At 35.1% G+C, this 22,543-nt stretch overlaps 2 protein-coding genes across 3 annotated transcripts in view; both read left to right on the top strand.

The window, feature by feature from the left end:
* The window catches only part of LOC127849861 (utrophin-like), a 74,930-nt gene extending 73,153 nt beyond the window's left edge, over positions 1–1,777 (top strand). The window contains exon 11 of the mRNA XM_052382614.1: positions 1,755–1,777. Coding sequence (XP_052238574.1) covers positions 1,755–1,777 — 23 coding nt within the window. The remainder of the gene's footprint in view (positions 1–1,754) is intronic.
* Positions 1,774–22,543, top strand: part of LOC127850937 (dystrophin-like) — a 241,431-nt gene continuing 220,661 nt past the window's right edge. For both annotated transcript variants that reach the window (XM_052384339.1, XM_052384338.1), the window contains exons 1-11: positions 1,774–1,952; positions 8,725–8,919; positions 9,509–9,690; positions 10,721–10,956; positions 12,189–12,295; positions 12,883–13,014; positions 13,420–13,599; positions 17,928–18,197; positions 18,602–18,689; positions 19,038–19,279; positions 20,155–20,299. In XM_052384339.1, coding sequence (XP_052240299.1) covers positions 1,791–1,952; positions 8,725–8,919; positions 9,509–9,690; positions 10,721–10,956; positions 12,189–12,295; positions 12,883–13,014; positions 13,420–13,599; positions 17,928–18,197; positions 18,602–18,689; positions 19,038–19,279; positions 20,155–20,299 — 1,939 coding nt within the window. In that variant the 5' untranslated portion in view covers positions 1,774–1,790. The remainder of the gene's footprint in view (positions 1,953–8,724; positions 8,920–9,508; positions 9,691–10,720; positions 10,957–12,188; positions 12,296–12,882; positions 13,015–13,419; positions 13,600–17,927; positions 18,198–18,601; positions 18,690–19,037; positions 19,280–20,154; positions 20,300–22,543) is intronic.

Raw genomic sequence — 22,543 nt, 5'->3', positions numbered from 1 at the left:
CATGCTTCTGATAATCGCTATCAGTCTTAATAGAGATTCAAAATCACATTTAAACATAATAAAATAACATTTCTTCACACAACATTCTGTTCTAAACACACAATAAAAAACGATTTTTCTTTCATTATAAACATTTTCATTCCTACCCAGAACTACTTTCGCGGAAGCATAATTCCCCAAACCAGGGGAATGTGATGCGTCTTAGTATAGAGGTGACAATAACATAGTGACGTCACCATCTATGTATAGAATGGCGTAGATGCAGTCTGAGAAGTGAAACTTTCTAAGTGATGGAGCATGATTCAATATTGGTAAATGTTCAGATCGGATCTCAGTTAATATGTCCTTGCCTAGTCTGATCATCCCCTTATCCCCTTATAATTGAGTGATAAATGTCTCATTTATGATTAGATGAAAAATGGCTTTTTTCTGATCCCTTTACCCCTTAGATAGGTATTTTTATGCATTTGTAGTCACTTATAAAGATTAATTTAATTAAAGACCTTTCTTACTAGATTCTTACTAGATTCAAGTTTTAAAGGCTTCATTTTAAATCCTTAGATAAAAATCAGCAGCAAACAGCATAAAACCTTAACAGACTTCGAATTACTCGCAGGCTGTTTTGGTTTTATTGTTTGCACATAGCCATTTTCACTGTGCTTCTAAGTTGGAAAGGGTTACATAACATGATTTCAGGTATATATCGTTGTGATTATATCTTATGATGCTTTGTTATAGAAATTGTGAAAGATTTCCTCATTTGCTGTATAAAAAACATTTTAGAGATGGTAACTTTTAGTTTGGTTATGGTTGGCACTAATTTAATTATTCATTAAAAGTAGTTTATAAAGTAAAAATTCATACTCTGTATGTAGGATTAATTTTCTTGAGACCTTGAAGTGAAATCAAGTAAAAGTGGAACAGGGTGACCATATATTAGATTTATTATGTGTTAAAGATAATTTATTGGTGCGGACTGTATCTTTGTCATTCATGATGTTTTATGACCCATTAGACCATACAATGCTACATTTAGTCAAAAGTCATATGTTGCCGTTGATTTTGATTACCTTATAACTATATTCCTTTACAAATCTTTTAGCTGATTAATGCTTTGATTTCTATAATATGTTTATATTTTATGTATATCTGTTAAATGGAAACATGATAATTTAACAGCAAAACAATTAAGCTGTACTTGATTAATGCAAGGTTTTAAAAAAACGATTTTTAAAACTAATTTCTTAAAACTGTGTTTTGGTGTATACTAAAAAGGTGGATGGGGTGTATTTGAGAGAAAATATAGGACTAAAACTAAGGTATATTCATTCTGTTTTTGTTGAGTAAATATTATTACAAGCAAAACAATATATTTTTTATGTCCCCCACCACTATAGTGGGGGACATATAGTTTTTGCCCTGTCTGTTGGTTTGTTGGTTGGTTGGTTTGTTTTGCAATAACTTTTGCAATATTGAAGATAGCAACTTGATATTTGGCATGCATGTGTATCTCATGGAGCTGCACATTTTGAGTGGTGAAAGGTCAAGGTTATCCTTCAAGGTCAAAGGTCAAATAAATAGCTTCAAAGCAGCGCAAAAGGGGACATAGTGATTCTGACAAACACATATCTTGTTTTTTCTTTTGTTTCAATTATTTTCTAATTCAGATTGTATTAGGCATGATTGATGTACACTGTTTTTACCAAAATAGGTAAATATGTTGAAACTAAATTCTGCTCCTATTTATTTTTCAGATGTGAACGTTGAAAACGCCTGATAAGAAGTCAGTGATGATGTACCTGATGTGCCTGTTCAAGGTGCTGCCCCATTCTGACATCCCCCTAGACCAGGACCTTGACCTGCCCCTCTCCCCTGCCACGCCCCTCAGTCCGGGGACCAGCTCACTGACTGGGTCAGGGAGGGTTGGCATACAGGAGTCAAAGACATCAGGGGTATGTGTACTGGGATTGTATGATGCTAAGATGAATTGTGGTGGGGTGATGATTTGTATGTGTTGTTAAGGTAGGGCATGCAATTGTTGTGTAAAAATTGACATGGGGATGTATGAATGACCTCCATTTATGATGGTGGTGCTGATGGTGGTTGTGATGATGAATGATGATGATGATGATGATGATGATGATGATGATGATGATGATGATGATTGATGATGATGATGATGATGATGATGATGATGATGATGATGATGATGATGATGATGATGATGATGATGATGATGATGATGATGATGATGATGATGATGATGATGATGATGATGATGATGATGATGATGATGATGATGATGATGATGATGTAGCATCTTTTTAGCTCGGCTGTTTTTGGAGACTTGGGTCACTAGGTCAAATGTCAAGGTCACTGTGACCTCTAAAAAAAATAAAAAAATCTGACAAGCTTTTGCAGCCGAGCGTGACACCCGTTATGCGGTGCTCTTGTTTAAACTATTTCTTATAAATGGTTTTACCAAGCTTGCAAAATATTAAAAAACATTGGAACTTGTGTAGAAATGTTAATTGCGAGTTCATGTAGCAGATGCTTTGTTAGTTAAACATCAATCATGGCTTTCCATGCAGCCATATGGTAATCCCTGCCCTTTTGTTTGTCTTCATATATCCAACACTCTAAATTTTGCAGTGACCTTCAAATTCTAGAGTCAACATAATATTTGTTGATAACAGCAACTGAAGTATTCACTGCTCAATCCTACAAAATCATTTCTCAGTCACTATCTCATTAAATGATTTTTTTCTTTCAACATTGAATATACATTACAGCAACATTAAAAACTGAGAAATTATAGCATTAGATTATCATATTGGAGAATAAATGGGATGTTAAGTGAAGTGTCCCTAGATGGTAATTTGCGACATAGTTTGAAACTTCATCTCATAAGAGACAATTACGGTTTAAAACAAGTAAGTGCAATTTATAAGCATTTAAGATTCAAGGCATTGTTCAATGCTTGGTCATACATTCAAATCATTATTTTAACATGTCAATAATTTTTAAACTCTGCTCCACACCAAAAAATCGACATGCATAATTATGAACAATATTGAAGACAGAGTTTTGATTCCTTACTTTGCTCTTGCTATTTTGTTAAAAACATTAAATAAAAAAGAAAACAAAGAATTCAGTAATACAGTTTGGTATTTTGTTCTCTTCATCGTCCAGTCAGCATTGTAGTAAAAAAACATGAGAAAGATCGACTGTTTTAACCCTCTCCCATTTAGAAGCAAAGTGAAAGTGGCTATGTGCCAACAGAATAAAACCAGAACAGCCTGAGAGTAACTCGCAGTTTGTTCAGGTTTTATTCTGTTTGCTGCTCATCAGTATCTAAAGTTTGGAAATGAAGCCTTTAAAACTTGAATCTAGTAAGAAAGGTCTTTAATTAACTTTGACTTTCTAAGGGGCTACAAATGCTTCCAAATATGTATCTAAGTGGTAAAGGGTTAAATGGGATTAGGCCAGTTATATTTGTAGTTGGAATTTACACTGACCTTCATGATAGCGAAAACTGTTAGCAGTTATACAGTTTACTGTACCATTAGATGTTGTTCCTCTATTTTGTAGGTCTTGTGTCTAAATGTGTCTCCTATCTCTTCAAACTGTTGACTTGGAATGTTTTTCTTGTCCGAAATTTTTGTAGTGGAATTGACATTCAATCTTAGATCAAACACATTAAATGATATTCCTGGTGAGGTGTTTGTCTGAGTGGGTCCTTTAAACTTGTTTGTCTATTAAAAAAAAAATAAAAAAAATAAGGTCTTTTTTTTTCAAATTACTTTTTTTCAGTGTGAAATTCATGCCCATCAAACCTACAGTAACATTGCAAAAAATATGTATCAGATTTTAACAAGAAATGTCACTAAAAAGACAAACAGCGTAAACAAATCTTATGAAACATTGTGTGTGATCAATGGCAAGTACAACCAAATTTTGTTGATGACCAGGGCTTAAGGTATTGTCCAGTATTGGAAAAGGTCAGTCCCTGCATTAAAGATTCTATTGATCTTTAAGGGAATATATTCCCATCTCTACATTGATCCATGGTCATGCAGTTCTCTGTGAAGTAACCCTGTCCTCTTAATGAACGAACATGGTATTTGCATGTTTAAAGTCTATTTAACTTCTCCAGTGACATGTTCAAGACCTTATTTTAGTCTGCAACCATAACCTTGTTCACTTAACAGTTTAAAATGTATGACGTAAAGCATATTTTAAAACTAAAAATAGGGTTGGGAACAAAAATAAAATCATGTATGAATATTGGTTTTTCCATATTCCAATGTATTTGAATTGTTGATTTTTTTCAGCCCAAAACAGTGCATGAATATTAAAGCAGCATGCTTTGTAATTGTATAATAATTAATTTAATTTGTTGAATGGACTAACCAAGGAATAATTTGGAATAAACTGCATGTGTATTTCATTTTAATCTTTTTTTTTATAGAAAAAAAGTGCAAATGATAGGCAAAAATGTACAGGGTCATATCATCTGTGCAAAATTCTTGGAAAATTGGGAGTATTGATTGTTGAATAAGAACTATTTTTGCACATAGAACTATGAGATCTTGACTTTGTGTATAAGTTCTATTTGTGTTTGTATCCTTATCCTTAATTATGTTAAGTAAATGTTTCCTGTCCATAAAAGAAACCCTTGTATTTTAGCCTCGTTCTGTGGAAAAGGGGACTTAATGCATGTGCGTAAAGTGTTGTCCCAGATTAGCCTGTGCAGTCCACACAGGCTAATCAGGGACAACACTTTCTGCTTTTTTAATTATATTTTCTGTTTAAAGGAAGTCTCTTAGCAAAACTCCAGTTTAGGTGGAAAGTGTTGTCCCTGATTAGCCTGTGGGGACTGCACAGGCTTATCTGGGACAACACTTTATGCACATGCATTAAACAACCTTTTCACAGAGCACGGCCCATTTAAATTATGACAGCATTGTTCCGATGGGCAAGTGACTGACAGTATAGACCAACTCCATGAACAGAGTGTAATTTCAGATTTCATATTAGTCCTGTTTGCGAATATTGAAATATCTGTTCACATCCTTAACTGAAATGCATGTTACTTTCTGTAAATGTATGGGGTATTATAAGTAGGCAGACAGTTTATGTAATTATCCATACATAAGTTCTGTTAATCAACTTCACTATGCATTCATAATAATCAAATATACATTAGACACTGGGACTCAGTCATCATTTTATTAACAGATAGTGTTGGCAAAAACTTCAAAGTTCTGTTAACTGGGTCAGTTAGTTTACTTTGTACAGCAGTGCATTACAAGATCAAAAGTTTTATTCCCAAGTTTTATTCCTGGTACTTCCACATATTGTTTAGCTCTTTTAGTGCTGGAACCGAATTTTGAAGGCGTTTGCAAAAAGTTTGGATCCAGATAAGACGCCACAGATCATCAGGATCCAAACTTTTTGCTATTCTGATAGCATTCTTTGAAAAAAAATCGAAGAAAATGCTAATTTTAGAAATTCAGCAGACAACATTTTAGCAGATGACAAATTTCCCAGCATGCAAAGGGTTAATAAACATCCATAAAATTGAGCCTTGCTCTGTGAAAGCCGGTTTAATGGTTTTGTCCCAGATTAGCCTGTGTTGTTAGCAATGGCTTACCAGGGACTACACTTTCCACTTTAATTGTAATTTTACTGAAAATGAAAACCCTTCTTGACGAAAATCCAGTTTAGGCCGAAAGTGTTGTCCCTGATTAGTTTGGTAGGACTGCACTGGCTAATCTGGGATGACACATCACCCTACACACACATGCATTTAACCTCCTTTTTACATAGCAAGGCTCCATTATTTCTATCTCATTCTAATAGAGCAGTTGTCGATTTCTGGCACATGTATGTCACCTAGTACTGGTGAACAAGCTCCACTAGGAAATCTGTGATAAGGTAACAGGTAAAAGGTCAAAACAATAATAACAGTTTGACCAGTAAGAGTGTACAAATGTCAGGCAAATGTATTTATAACTCAAGGGCAATTTGTATTGAATTAAATTAAGTAGCCTTGAAGATTATTTCTCTTCTTTTATATCCCTTTGCATGCTGGGAAATTTGTCGTCTGCTAAAATGTCGTCTGCAGAATTTCTAAAATTTGCATTTTCTTCTATTTTTTTCAAAGAATACTATCAGAATAGCAAACAGTTTGGATCCTGATGAGACGCCACGTTCTGTGGCGTCTCATCTGGATCCAAACTGTTTGCAAAGGCCTTTAAAATCCGGTTCCCGCACTGAAAGGGATATTGATCTACCAGGCTAGAATTCAGAAGCTCACATGAAACTGTTGTATGTGTTAAATATATCTTTATCAGATAGAATTGTTTTACTTTTGCTGTTATTCTAGCATATGCAGCACACATACAAAGTAGTCTGTTAACTATCAGGGAGATATGAGCTTATTAGATGTTTATATTCTTATAGTAATAATCATATTCTAGCTGTAAACTTAATAATATACAGTGCCTTTACTTACAGCTTTGTATACAGCTTTGTGGCTGAAGTAATAATTTAGAGTCAATACATGAATACCTGTCTTGAAGTCACTGATATAATGCTAGTGAACTTGTTGTTTTTATAATAATTAAGTAACTTGTGTTATTTGTCTATATTACTGGTAAGTAAGAAAACACTGTGTGGTATAGATTTCTAGTAAACTGAACTTGCTTTGTATAGTTTGTTAGCATAATTGTATTTTGTGAAAATAGTTCAGAAAGAATCATATCAACATTATCTTGTTGTATTTACTGCCCCAGGCGCAAACTTGAGCATAATGAGCAATGATGGAACGCATCTGCAACAGCAATTTAAGATTTGATAATTAAACAAGAAAAACTAATTCATATAAAAAACAGTCGGTCGTACTAAGATGCTTCATATACTGCTGTTTTAAAAGAGGTATTATAGCATTATTTTTAGCAGAATTGTTAGTCAACATATCCTTTTATAGCAAGCATAAGAGAAACACCACACGATTCTATAGTTAGCATAAGAGGAACAACACATAATTATATAGTAAGCATAAGAGGAACAACATATTAATGTATAGGTAGCCTAAGAGGAACACCACATTATTCTATAGTTAGCATAAGTGGAACAACATATGGTTGTATCGTTAGCATAAATGGAACAACACATCATTTTAAAGTAAGCATAAGAGGAACAAATACCAATTATCCCTTTTGTGTTTGGTAGATTGTGGTAAGAATCCTTTTCCACTTTGTTTTAACTTAAGGAGATATGTAAATGAGTGGCGTTTGGGAAAACTGGGCTTAATGCATGTGTGTAGTGCCGTCCCAGATTAGACTGTGTAGTCCACACAGGCTGATAAAGATCTTTACAACACTTAATGCTCATGCATTAAGCCCAATTTTTGCACAGCAATGCTCAAAAAGTTTTCATGTTACAGAGATAAACAGATATATAAAACTGGTAGCTCATGTTTGCACACATTTATCTTTTATTCTAGCTGGATTCCTAGCCTCTCCAAACACTAAAATGCCCCATGTTGTTAAGTTTAAATGTCATTGTATTTGTCTGTCTCTCCAAGATTAAAGTTAAATTAAAAACACACCTTCAAAATTATGGGCCATCATACAAATTCTAAAATTACTGAAAGCAAGATTTATAAGTCTTTATGCAGAGATTTATGTAGCACTATTCTCTATCTCTGACAGATGATATAACAACTTTTGGAAAACAAAAACAAAACTTGATCATCTGCCAGCTTCATGCTGCCATAATCTGGTAAATGACTGATTGAATGATGGAGAGATAATGATCAGAACTTATGGGGCTGTTTTTTTCACCTCCTCTCAGTTTCAAAGGAGGATTTCGTAATCATATCAATGTTATTTCTAATTGTACACATGCTTGCTTTGCAAAGTTTGGGGAAGTACCGGGTAATTGTGATAAATGCGTATGCAATAATGTTAAAAGCTACTAGATCAAATAGTATTCACAGGCCTTTTCTGGCTTAAATTTGCTTTGCTTTGGCAAATATCTACTTATTTTGGTTATTGTATGGGTATTTTTAAAGAAAACAGTGTTGCCAAATGGAATTTTCGTAAGCCAAATTGGTCATCTGATTCATGAAAACAATCACTGTTTCCATGACTGGTTTTTATCGTGTATGCAGATAACAACTGTTTTTCACTTTTTAACATGGCATTGATTGGTATAGCATTGTTGGTTGGTGACTGGTCACCATTACTTAAAAAAGTAAGATAGCAACCTAAACATGGTGCAGTTATCTTTTTGGGTTCTTATTTTTCTCAAAGATAATTTATCTTGTTATCTTTTGGTCTTCTTTTTGCCAAAGAAGACTTTGTTAACGGTTTTGGTTCTAATATTTCTAGATGACTGATGGTTAATATCTGTTTCTGTTCTTAGTTGTTATTAACTGTTTGGGTTCTTTGTTGTCATTATTTGTTTGGGTTCATTGTTGTTATTATCTGTTTAGGTTCTTTGTTGTTATAATCTGTTTTGGGTTCTTTGTGAATGTCTGTTTGGGTTCTTTGTTGTTATTATGTGTTTCAGTTTGGGCTCTTTTTCCCCTCAAAAATACTTTCTTTTCTTTGTTCTTGTTTTCTTTTGTCCCCCAAAAGATTGAATACTTTTCTTATCTGCTTCGTTCAAGATGTCTGACGAGTCATCTATATGGTTCTGTTCTCTCTCCAGATGGCTGCCTCCTTGAGCTCGACTTCAAGTCGTCAGAGCACGATGAGTTCCTCAGGCTCGGTTGACCTACTTTCATACCAGGACGCTCTGGAGAATGTTCTCACATGGCTGCTTGAGGCCGAAGAGGAGATTGACAAACAGGAACCACTTGGAGAGACCGTGACTGTGGTCAAGATGCAGTTTAGTGAACATGAGGTAAGTTATAAAACATAGTTTTGTAGATATAGGACATGTGTCATGTTACGTCAATTTGATTTGGTGTTTTCATTATCTGTCTGTATAGATGCATTTGATAGAGATTGTTTTAGAGGACCATCTTTGTTTGTGATAAATTCTGGGAAAAGTGTGAGGTTCTGTTAGCCCTTAAACCCTTTTAAACCCTGAATGTTCCAGGGCGGTGATTCCATCATTAATTGTTTTATGTTTATTTAAGTTATAAAAGTAGGGGACAGCAACAAGTTTTTCTGCTGATTAAAGTTTCATTGTTTGGTATAATGTAGTTGCTATAATAAAAAGAGCTTCTCTGAGCACATAATCCAGTGTCCGGCTTCAATATTTACCTATTAATGTATTTAACACAGGTATGTTAACATGTAATGCCTGATCTTCATAAAGCCTCTAAAAATAACACAATGATATTTCTGATTACCTGTATTTCAAATTTACTTGCATCAGTCTGCAGTGATCCAGCTTGGATCTAAAAAGGGCAGGGGGGGGGGGGCTATTTTGTCAAAAGAGCACTTTGGAGCCCTTCTTCAAAGCACACAATTACTCCTACTTTCAGGCTTTTATGTTGGAGCTTACTAAGCACCAAGACAGTATAGGGACCGTGCTGCGTGACGGTAACGACCTCATTGTGGAGGGCAAAGTCAAGGTAGATGAAGAGAACGAGATACGTGTGCAGATGGGTCTGCTGAACAACCGCTGGGAGGAGTTGAGGCTGAAAGCACTTGAGAGGCAGAGCAAGTTAGTGCAGTGTAACCCTGTACCATTCAGAGACTCAACAGATGCACATTCTGATTTTTTTTTAAGTCCCATAGAAAATGGTATTAAATTAAAGACCTTTCGTGCTACATTCAAGATTTAAAGGGTCCATTTCCAATACCATTATACTAACTAGAAGCAAACAGCATAAAACCTGAAACACTGAGTTACTTGAAGGCTGTTGGTTTTATTCTGGTTGATTCACTTTGCTTCTAATTTAGTGACCCAATTAAATTCGAATCCAGTCAAAAAGATCTTAAATAAGTTTGATTTTCTAAGAAGACTACAAACACTTAAATTTGGGTATCTGAGTGGTAAAGTGATCAGGTGGAGTTTGGGTTAAATAAACTAAGCTGACAAACTGTTACATCAGTTTGAGTCAGGTTTGTGACACAGCTCTTGTTAAAGTCAAATTACTTCTGTAGTATACTTAACATTGAAAGTGTCATGTAGAAAGCCTTAATAAACAATTAAATTACACCTATAGATAAGTCAGCGTTGCCTATTATATTCAGAATTTAACAATTTTATGAAGGAAGATGCATTTATTATATTAAAAAATCAGTTTGAATTGTTGTGGCATCATTGTGTAGGAAGGTTGTGTCTGTCTATAAAGGTCAGCTTGTTTGATGATGATAATGGAAATGAGTGCTTGTATACATTACAGAGGGTGGCTTTTTCAATCCTTGACCTTGCCATATAATTTGTGTGGGACTTGGCAATAAAATCCCTTTTATGCCCATTCTCTCCTGGCCTCCGACAGCTACAATGACAATAACTAGGGCAAATCATCCATTTCTGGCACTAGTATGTGCACTTAGTACTGGTTAACTAAGTTACCCAGGAAATGTGTGAGTAGGTTAACAGTCCACTGTAATATGACTGAAATATTGTTAAAAATGGTGACAAATTCCAACAAGCAATCAATCAAAAAGTCTATTAACATGAAGATATCATGATACCCTGGCTTCATACTCAAACGTGATTCGTATATTGAACATGTTTTTTCCAGACTTCAAACCTCCCTCATGTCCCTACAGCAACAACAGCTTGATGACTTGGCAGAATGGTTAACAAAGATGGAGGCTCGGATCAGTGTCGAGCGGAAGCTTGGCTCAGATTTGGTCCAGATCAGGCAGCAGATTGAGGAGCACAGAAAGCTTCAGGGTGAACTTGATCAGCAGCAAAAGAAGGTAGACAGTCTGCAGAACATGGTGGTTGTTGTGGATGATAACAACACAGAGTCAGGTGGGTGTCTTTACCCTTTTACCTACCTCTCAGATACCCATGTTGATGCTTTTGTTGTCCTTTGGAGAATCCAATTTAATTGAAGACCTTTCATGCTGGATTCATGTTTTAAAGCCTTCCTTTCCAACCATGAGGAACTGAAGAGCAGCAAACAGCATAAAACCTTAACAGACTGCAAGTGATGTGCAGGCTGTTCTGGTTTTATTCTGGTTGTCTTTTAGCCATTTTCACTTTTCATTTTTAAGGGAAAGGGTTAGGTTAAACTTTGATTGTCCAGCATTCTTATTCGCAAGTCCCAGGTGAATGAATAAAAATCATATTATATGATAAACAATAGTTCTTGCTGTATATGTTATAAATAAAAAAAGTAAAAAAAAACTTATGGAAGGCTTTCAGGAAATGAATCCTGTCATAAATTTGTTGATATCATTTAAAAATGCAATTTTGCCTCAGTTTTAAAGTCCACAAAGTTTGAATAAATTCCTTTGTGCAGTATTGAAAAGTTAAACAAAAAAGGAAAAAAATATACATGTGAAGGGAAAAAATTGGCCAGCCTGTTCTTGCTTTTTTTATTCAAATTTTAACATGCCTGCTTTGACAATTAATTTTTTTAAATAGTTCTGTAGAACTTAACTGTTTACAGTCGCCCAGACTTGGAAAGATGCAAAATCTTTTCATTAATATAAATTGGATGACCAACAAAATGAAACAAACAGGCTTATCATAGAAGACACTCTCCACTTTTATGGAAGTTTTCTCTTAAAGAAAGTCTCTTCTATATAAATCCAGGTTTATGCCATCAGTGTTGTCCTTGATTAGCCTGTGCAGACTGTGCAGATTAATCTGGAACAACACTTCACCAGGGTTCTCGGTGGGTTATAATTTTATTTCACCATATAAAAGCCATTTTACAGCCATTTTTCAATAATAGTCTTAATGCGTATACAATACATTTATCCTTTGTTTTAGTATAGAAACCCATATTACACAAGTTCTAGAATGTCCAGTTTTAATCTGTTCATGATACAATAAACATAATCTGGAACTTCAATATAAGCCTGAGTATAATGAACCATGTTTATAAATAAGTTCAATGCTCATACATTGCCATGTTATGTTGTCATCATACATTTTCAAAAGCATGCATATAAACTCTCATGCACATGCATGAAGCTTAATTTTCATAAAGGGCAGCTTGTATCTATAAAATGAAATTTTTTGCCTTGTTACAGCCTGTGAGGCGATGGAGGCCCAGTTACAGAGGCTGGGAAAGCGCTGGGCGGCCATATGTCACTGGACGGAGGAGCAGTGGCTCCTTCTACAGCAGGTGCTTGTTAAGGTCAGTATTGAAGTTCAAGGTCAAGGTCGTAGTTTTCAAATTGTCCCATGCATATGAAATAAGGGTTTATAGTTTAGTCCACTTTTCATAGTTTCCCATGGAATTAAATATATACATGCATGTTATAAAATGTATTTTGTAGTAAGCTTATGTGGAAAATTTTCATCAAAATAATGCAACACAGATAATGTGCAGGAGTCTAAAGTTAGTAAATTACACAATGCTTGCAACAAAAAGCCGCATTCTGCTTCAATTAACCCTTTGCATGCTGGGAAATTTGTCGTCTGCTAAAATGTTGTCTGCTAAATTTCAAAAATTAGCATTTTCTTGATTTTTCTCAAAGAATACTATCAGAATAGCAAACAGTTTGGATCCTGATGAGACGCCACGTTCTGTGGCGTCTCATCTGGATCAAAACTGTTTGCACAGGCCTTCAAAATTCGGTTCCCGCACTGAAAGGGTTAATACTCCTAGTAAAATATTGCCAAACAATTATAGTCCATGTAACACAAGGCATCAAAAAACTAAACTCAAATTGTTGTTTTTGCTGATATTGCCATTGAAACATCATTATTTGTTGCTACCAGTGGCAGAACTTCTCCGAGGACAAACTTGCGTTTGCTGACTGGCTGTCCGACAGGGAAACACTGATCCAGAAAATGAGGGCCGCTGATTTGTCCGAGACTGATGTAGCCATCAAGCAAGTTCAAGATTTAAAGGTTTGTTCTTGTTCTTTATTACTTTCATTTGAATTATCTGATTCTTTTTCAAGACTTTCAACACATCAATATTGAATATTTTATTTTTGCAAAACCTACATAGCAAGAGGAACAGCAACTATTGTGGATATCTTTTTGCTTGTGGATATTTGATTTGTTAATGGTGTATGTCCTGGCAAATTGTTTCTTTTTTTCACAGGAAATTTAATGATGTCATCCCTTTATCTTTTGAAAAAAATGTGTCAACAAAAACGCATAATTAAAATACAAACAAAAAATACAACAAAATAGGTTTATACTATAAGCATTTGGAAACCTTCTAGTGGGTATTTTAGGCAGATATTCAGGAAAAAATATTAACCATTTGACTTTTTGAAATTTGATTTCATTCCTAATTTACTTTAGACAATAGAGCGGGACATGGTGGTGCAGGTGCAGAAGTTTGAGGACCTGTATGAGATAGGTCAGCAGATCGTCCAGTGTGTGGACAACGAGGAAGCGGTCAAGAAGATCTCTGCTGACCTCGAGGCATTCCAGGACAGATGGAAACGACTCGTCGAGAACATGGAACTCCAGAGCAAAAAGGTTGGAGAATTTTTATAAGCATAAGAATTTTGTAGTTGTTTAATTAGTGTTATCAAATTTAAACAAGGCGTATTATGGGAAAGCATGGCAGCACCCATAGAATTGTTAAATAATTCAATGCTTCAAAAAGTTTAAAACGGATCATCTTTTTAATTTTATAATCTTCGAACTTGATGCCAATATTTATTAGCCTTATATCTGGACCTAGTTTGATTACCTGCCAGATTGGTTGTGGCACATCTAAATTATGGCTCTGAAATTATTCCAAATGGGACAAATTAATTTTGTACTGTCCATATTCCAAAAGTTTTAATTGTAACATCTTTAAACTTGTTGACAATTTGTATTGGGTGAATAACTAGACCAAGTTTAAAAAACCCAGCCAAATTGCGTGCAGCACTTCTAAATTACGGCCCTTGAACTATCCCAAATTTGCAAAATTTATGTTCCCTCTAATTCGTGGTGTAGGGCATATCCAATATTGATACAATTGTATTTCATGCTTGCAAACTTCTTGATCTTTCTGTAAACAAAGAAAGGTTTATAGTATACAATCAACTCATAGAAAAAATAGCAACAGGAATGTTGATTTACCTTCTTCCCGTAGCATTCAAAGTAACATCACTGATGATAATATTAAACTTGATAAATTTAAATGGAATGATACGCTTAGGGATAGATTTATTGAGACTTTTGTTAATATGTATAACTTATGCAAAGACAACATTTTTCATCAAATTACTGTCGAAATGAACCAGGCTCTTCAAACAATAGTATCACTTAATAAAACTGCTGCAGAAAACATGAAAGTCCATAATAGAACCAAACAACGTAACGTTTATGAACGGCAAGATACACCATGGTGGGATAATGAATGTGATAATTTGAAATATTGTAAATATAAAGCTTTGAGAAAATTCTGGGTCACAAGCTCAAGGGGGGATTTGCAAATTTACATTAACGAAAAAAGAAATTTTAAAGAAATGTGTAAAAACAAGAAGGATATTTTCCAACACAATATGAGAAATAGGCTATGCCAAGCACGTAGTAATCCAAATTTATTTTGGCAAACAATTAAAAGTGCAAATTATAAAAAAGCTTCACATTGTAGTTATCAGCAACAAATCAAACAAAGTGATTGACTAAATTATTTTAATCACTTATTATATCGAGAAAATATGCTCATGATTGCAACTTCTGAAGAAGCTGCATTACCTGAATATGATTTAGTTCTAAATAGTCCTATCACACAAGAAGAAATAATGAGAAGTATTAATAAATTAAAAATGGGAAGGGCGCAGGGGTTTGATGGTATAGGGGCAGAGTTTTATAAAAACACGGCTAATGTTATATGTCCAGTATTTTGCTCTCTTTTTAATCATATTCTTAATACAGGTGTTTTTCCTGACATGTGGAGCAAAAGCATTATTGTTCCCTTACACAAATGGGGTTCTAAACTGGAACCGACAAATTATAGAGGTATTTCTTTAATAAATGTAATGTATAAAATATTTGGAAATATTGTTAATTCACGATTGTGTACTTGGGCCGAAGAATTTGGCAAACTAGATGAGTCGCAATCAGGTTTTCGGAAAGGTTATTCTACAATTGATAACATATTCGTATTACAAAGCATGGTACAAAAATATATAACTAAGCCAGGAGGAAGGTTTTATGTATTATACGTTGATTTTCAAAGGGCTTATGATGGTATATTGCACCATAAACTATTTGACATAATGCAGAAAATAGGTTTAAAAGAAAAACTTTATAATGTCCTTGTCTCTATGTACTCTAATTTACGGAGTCGCGTGCGAGTCATAAATAACAATGTTACCACTGATTTTAGGTGTAACATTGGCACAAGACAAGGGGACGTAACTAGCACGATCATTTTTAATTTATACATAAATGAGTTATCCCTTTACCTGCGTGACCAGGGTCATCAAGGAATTTTTATTACGGATGACATACCAAATATACAATGTATATTATTTGCCGATGATGTTGCGAGTTGCTCTGAAACGGCTATTGAACTACAGCGTCAATTAAATAGTATATCTGATTTTTGTCGAATAAGTGGCATGACTGTAAATGAAAAGAAAACCGAAATAATTGTATTTAGAAATGGTGGCCCATTGCGGTCATATGAAAATTGGTTCTATAATGGAAAGCATGTAAATGTCACGTCAGTGTACAAGTACATGGGTCTACTGTTTACTCCTAAATTAACCCTTAAAGCGCTGGAGCTGAATTTTAAATACCTTTGCAAACAGTTTGGATCCAGATGAGACGCCACAGAACGTGGCGTCTCATCAGGATCCAAACTGTTTGCTTTTCTGATAGTATTCTTTGAAAAAAATCGAAGAAAATGCTAATTTTAGAAATTCTGCAGATGACATTTTAGCAGACGACAAATTTCCCAGCATACAAAGGGTTAAGTTGGTCCAAGGCTAAAGCTAAGTTGGCAATGCAAGCAAAAAAATCTATTAATGCCATAAAAAGTTACCAAGGCTATTTTGGAAAATTTGACATTCAAGAGTATTTTAAACTTTTTGATTCAATGGTTAAGCCGATCCTTTTATACGGGGCTGAAATTTGGGGTCATACCCTTTCTGAAAATATAGAACAAGTCCAGGCTCAATTTTGCAAAGATTTTATTGGTTTGAATAGGTCAACAAACAATTGCATGGCCCTAGGGGAGGTTGGTAGATTAGAATTATGTGTAGAATATCATTTCAAGTGTGTTAAATACTGGTGTAAACTTATTCACATGCCATTGCATAGATATCCAAAAAATTGTTATAATATGTTTAAACGCCAGGATGAAATCGGAAGGACAAATTGGGCTACTTCTGTAAAAAATCTGTTATTTAATTATGGATTTGGTTATGTCTGGGTGTATCAAGATGTTGGCAATGTTGATGTATTTTTACAACTGTTTAAAGATCGCCTTATTTGTTGTAACACGCAAAAATGGTCAGGGAGTTTATTCGACTCGTCTAGATGTGAAACATATAGAATGTATAAATCATTGCTTGAACCAGAAAAATATCTTTCGCTTAAAATACCATTCTTTTATAGAAAAGCATTTGCAAAGTTCAGATGTTCCAACCACAAGTTTCTTATTGAAACTGGACGACATCTTGGTATAGAGCATGGTCTTCGATATTGTATACATTGTCTAAATGTAGAAAACACACGTGTCATTGAAAACGAATTTCATGTATTTTTTTATTGTTCTAAATTTCACGAAGAACGTAACATTCACCTTTTTTCTTGGTATACAGGAAACAGAGAAGAAATAGATTTTATTAATCTGATGAAAACAAATAATGATCTGACATTGAAGAAAATTGTATTATTTATATATATGTTGATGCGAAAAGTTTAAACATAAAACTATTCACAACTCATGCATGTAAAATATGACATGTCTGTATATTGTATTTTGGGCCGGTGGCCTTTATTTACAAAATAAATTGTCTTGTCTTGTCTTGTCTACAATCAACTCATAAATAAATGTAAAAAAGGGTTATTTGGTGGTTTATATAGTGTAAACCTGTTGTTTGTCTACAGAAAGATCAAGAAGGCTGCAAGCATTTAGTAAACTTGTATAATGAACAAAAACTAGGGTTAGATCTGCACATGGGGCAGTCGTGAAGAAGCTGAGAGGACCTGAAACTCTGACTTACACACACACACGTAAAATAGAGTCAAGACTCTGAGCGTTCCATATTACTTGAATTTAGTTAAAAACAAATATTTGTCAAATTTGTTTTGTGCAGTCCGCACACACTAATCAGTTACGATACTATCCGCATAGGAAGGATATTTTTGCTTAGTAGACACTAATTTTAAACACAAAATTCCATATTAAGCAGAAAGTACCATCCTTGATTAGCCTGTGTGGACTGCACAGGCTGATCTGGGACAATACTCAATGCACATGCATTAAGCCCCGTTTTCCCAGAGCAAGGCTGTATAGTTTTGTGCCAAGCCCTCAATAGTTTCCACTTGCTCTAAGATTGTTGGCTTGAGGCTATCATGAATACTGTATCTGCTTAGCATGTCTGTATGAGATACAATAGTTTGGTGCCAACTCCTAGATAATCTCCACTTGCTCTCATATTGTTGGTCTTGGGCTAGTTAGCATGAAATATTGTATCTGGCTATTGCTGTATTAGATACAATAGTTTTGTGCCCACACTCCAAATATTCTCCACTTTGTCTCAGATTATTGGAAAAAATGTTGTAATTTCTTAACATTATTGTATGACATGCAATAGTTTTGTGCCCAACACTCAATATCATCCACTTTCCCTTAGATTGTCGGCCTAGGTCTGGAGCTCGGTGACGTTCCCGAGGTTGCCGAGGAGACAGAGGTTAGTGAGGTCAGCGCCAGGCTGCAGAGCGCCGACCCAGTGGCAGCAAAGAAGCGCCGCGTGGACCCGTCAATCCGACTGGAGTTTGAACAGGAAGTAGCCCAACTTGGTGCCTGGTTTGAGAAGGTTGAGTCTGCGCTGGAGTTGCTGTCACAAGACGAAGGGGCCGGGGAGGAATCCTTTACCCCTGAGGAACAGATGGTGTTGATTGAGGTAAATTAATTGATGGTTTTTAATATATTCATTCACCCTGTCTTATTTAAACTAGTATTCTCACTTATAATTGTTGTTCTTTGTTTAATAAAATTGACTATGTTTATAACCTCTGAATTTCAAACTTACGACTTGTGAATAATCACGTATAATTATTAGCTAATATAAAATAATTTGAGTGGCACTGTGGTAAAATGGGGTTTAATGCATGATCGTAAAGTTTCGTTCCAGTCAGCACAGCTGGCTATTCAGGAACGACACTTTTTGTGTTAAGGTAGTCTGGAAAATCCAGTCTTGGCAGAAAGCGTCATCCCAGATTAGCCTGTGCCAACTGCACACTTTATGTACATGCATTAAGTCCCATTTTCCCAGTGCTAGGTTCATGTGTTTCCCGTGTGTTGCAGGACTCACAGAATGAGATAGACACCCAGTCCAGCAGTGTAGAGCGCCTTCTGCGACAGGGGAGAGCACTAGAACAGCAGCTGCTGGATGGTATGTACTGAGTAATGTCCCTTCACATTTTCACTCCATGTTGTATTTTTGTTGTTTATAATAAAAATTTTAATGATTCACTGTATGAGAAATAATTTTGTTATTGTTGGTTTGTTTGTTTTCTATGAGGAAAATCATGAAGAAAAAATGTTAAGACCTTTGATGGAATTGTTTGGTATAAAAAACTAATGATTTTCATATGCAAGGTAAAAAATTTGCCTTGATAAGTCAAAATAACAAAAATGATTGCATGTACACATTTTGAATGATTTCTTTTGTGCACATACGATGAGTGTTTATTGTTTGCGAGTTCAAATAATTTATTTGTATCATTTATTTATATTTCAGCTGGAGATTCCCCAGAGATTGTAACCATAGCAACAAATAAAATAGAGAAACGCTGGAATGCCCTGAAGACTCTGTTGAGTGCCACACAGACATTAGTGGAAATGAACTTGAACATGAAGAAGTTTTATGATGAGTTAAAGTCCTTGCAAGAGTTAGTGACAGGCTATGAAAAGTGGGTAGTTTCAGTGGAATCTGTGACTGATGAAGGGTCTGATGTTAATCGTCAAATTGAACAGTCCAAGGTTGGATTTTCTTCCGTTAAATGTATTTGCAAACATGTTTATGCAAGCACATAGTGGGAGGCATTAGGCAGAACACTTGTCCTTCAGTGAATAAATTTGAGCTGTGCTTTGTGCAAAGGGGGTTTAAGACATGTGCCTAAAGTGTCTTACACAGCAAATATGTGTAAAAAAGACTTCTTTTCTTAAAGAAAATGGCACATTGTCTAATATTTCTTATTTGACATGGTTATGGTTTAAAAATTACGACGATTGAACGGTTACATGAAGCAATATTTAGCAAAAATAATGAAAGAAATAATGAAATGTTTAATAGCACAAAATAATAATTTTAATCTCGGCTGTATTACTTTAAAATAATTCCAAGACAATAATCATTCATTTAATCAATACAAATAGAACATCGTCGAATTAAGGTGTCGTCGAATTTGGGTTATGGTAGGATAAAAAATGTTGTCGGTGAATTTCACATTATAAATATTGAATAAATCGGTTTTTTATTTAGGAGACACTTGCATACAACCCTACTTATTTTAACTAGTCCTACTTTTTTATTGATTGACTGCTTTTCTGCTTGACTATTGTCAAGTTAATATTGGGCCATTTTTAAAAGTCTATTTTTAAACACAGTAAACCAAGTACTTGCCAGATTCAGCGGATACTTACCTTTTTTTTACCATGGACAGCTTATTTAATTGATTAAGAAGTAACAAAACAGTTTAATTAGATAATTGAAAGTACTGGATTGTACACAAATAACACTACCTATTTTTTATAAAAAGGAAAATTGTATTTATAAAAGCCTTTTAACTAGTAAAGTAATTTGAATTTTCCTCTTACATTCATAGTCTCACTGTTATTTGCAAATGTTCTCACAGGTGAAACAGAAGTCAATGAAATCTCAGCAGGACCGTGTGAGTAAACTTGCAGCGTTGGCCAAAAATCTGTCCACCTCCTCAAACTCTGTCAGACAGGATTTTGACTCATTCCATCATCGTTGGAACACTGCACTGCACAAAATAGGTATGTCTATCTTTTGTGTTTCATGAATCCTTTTTTTTTGCTTTATTTTCATGAAATATATGAGGTGTGTCATATTAAAACTTGGCTTAATTCATGTCTGTAAGTATCATCTTGGATTTGTCGCACACAGTCTTCACAAAGTTAACACACATTCCACACAGGTTCCACAAGTCAACATGCAGTCCACACTCAGACCGCACACAGTGCACACTCAGTCCATAGTTAGTCCACACTCAGTGCATACATAATGCACACAGTCTTCACTCAGTGTACACTCTGTGCACACTCAGTCCACAATCAGTGTGCACAGAGTCCACACTCAGTGCACATTCATTAAACATTCAGTCAACACTCAGTCCACACTCAGTGCTCACACACAGTCCACGCCCAGTGCACACTCATTAAACACTCAGTCCACACTCAGTCCACACTCATTAAACACTCAGTCCACACTCAGTGCACACTTAGTGCACACTCAATCCACACTCAGTTCCTACTCAGTCTACATTCAGTTCACACTCAAACCATGTCCAGCGCATACTCAGTGCACACTCAGTCCACACTAAGTACACACAAAGTCCGTACTCAGTCCACAAGCAGTCCACACCCAGTCTGCACACAGTCCACGTTCTATATCCAAGACATGACTTTCTACGTACATTGCTATATGGTTGGAAGCGGCTTCTGGGAACAGAAAAGTGTATAGTGTCAACCTGATTAGTGATAGCTTGCATAAACCAGGTTTTTCCACAACATGCCTCATATTATTTGTAATAATTTTTTGTTTCAATTAAGTTTACGTATGGTTAATGCCTTGGCAAGAAATTGTTAGTAACTTTTGTTTCAAATTATTTTGTTCATATGTATTTATTATTTATTTGGTAAAAGCCTTGATGCCTTTATGATGAAATTGTGTTTGTGTTTGGTTGGCTAAGTATGAATGAATCTTTTGATTGAAATGCTGGAAAGTTTTCTTTGTATGCAATGTTTGTTTTATACTATTTTCTTAATAATTTGTTAAATTTATCTGAGCACCATTATTTTTCCTTTTCTTTTATTACATCAAAGACATGATAAAGAATGTAAACATTTATTTAATTTCCACCTTCCTAACTTTTATCATCCTGTTGGCAGAGAAACAAGAGAGTAAGTACACAATATTTTGCCACAATATGTACATCATATTATCATGTAACCTACTTGTGTTGTCATTGTCATGTTGCATAGATGTTCAGACATTACTCTAACCCTACTATGAATTGTTATGTTATAGTATTTACACCTATTGAACAGCTGCTGTTCTAATGATGTATCAAAACAGTTATCGGATTGATAGTGGTATTTGTTTAACAGTGTACAAGTAAACATATTTCATAGAATGTGTCACTTTTTGTAACATTTGTAGTTATTGTGTTTATAATGTAGAATGTGATATTTATGCCCCCTTCGAAGAAGAGGGGGTATATAGTTTTGCACATGTCGGTCGGTCGGTCGGTCCGTTCACCAGATGGTTTCCGGATGATAACTCAAGAACGCTTAGGCCTAGGATCATGAAACTTCATAGGTACATTGATCATGACTGGCAGATGACCCCTATTGATTTTCAGGTCACTAGGTCAAAGGTCAAGGTCACAGTGACTCGAAATAGTAAAATGGTTTCCAGATGATAACTCAAGAATGCTTAGGCCTAGGATCATGAAACTTCATAGGCACATTGATCATGACTGGCAGATGACCCCTATTGATTTTCAGGTCACAAGGTCAAAGTTCAAGGTTACAGTGACTCGAAATAGTAAAATGGTTTCTGGATGATAACTCAAGAATGCTTACACCTAGGATCATGAAACTTCATAGGAACGTTGATCATGACTGGCAGATGACCCCTATTGATTTTCAGGTCAGTAGGTCAAAGGTCAAGGTCACAGTGATGCGAAACAGTAAAATGGTTTTCCGAATGATAACTCAAGAATGCTTACGCCTAGGATCATGAAACTTCATAGGTACATTGATCATGACTGGCAGATGACCCCTATTGATTTTCAGTTCACTAGGTGAAAGGTCAAGGTCACAGTGACTCGAAATAGTAAAATGGTTTCCGGATGATAACTCAAGAATGCTTACGCCTAGGATCATGAAACTTCATAGGTACATTGATCATGACTGGCATATGACCCCTATTAATTTTCAGGTCAGTAGGTCAAAGGTCAAGGTCACAGTGATGCGAAACAGTAAAATGGTTTTCCG

This window comes from Dreissena polymorpha, chromosome 11, assembly GCF_020536995.1.
Source record: "Dreissena polymorpha isolate Duluth1 chromosome 11, UMN_Dpol_1.0, whole genome shotgun sequence".
Taxonomy (NCBI): domain Eukaryota; kingdom Metazoa; phylum Mollusca; class Bivalvia; order Myida; family Dreissenidae; genus Dreissena; species Dreissena polymorpha.
This window is presented reverse-complemented; position numbering and strand designations above follow the sequence as displayed.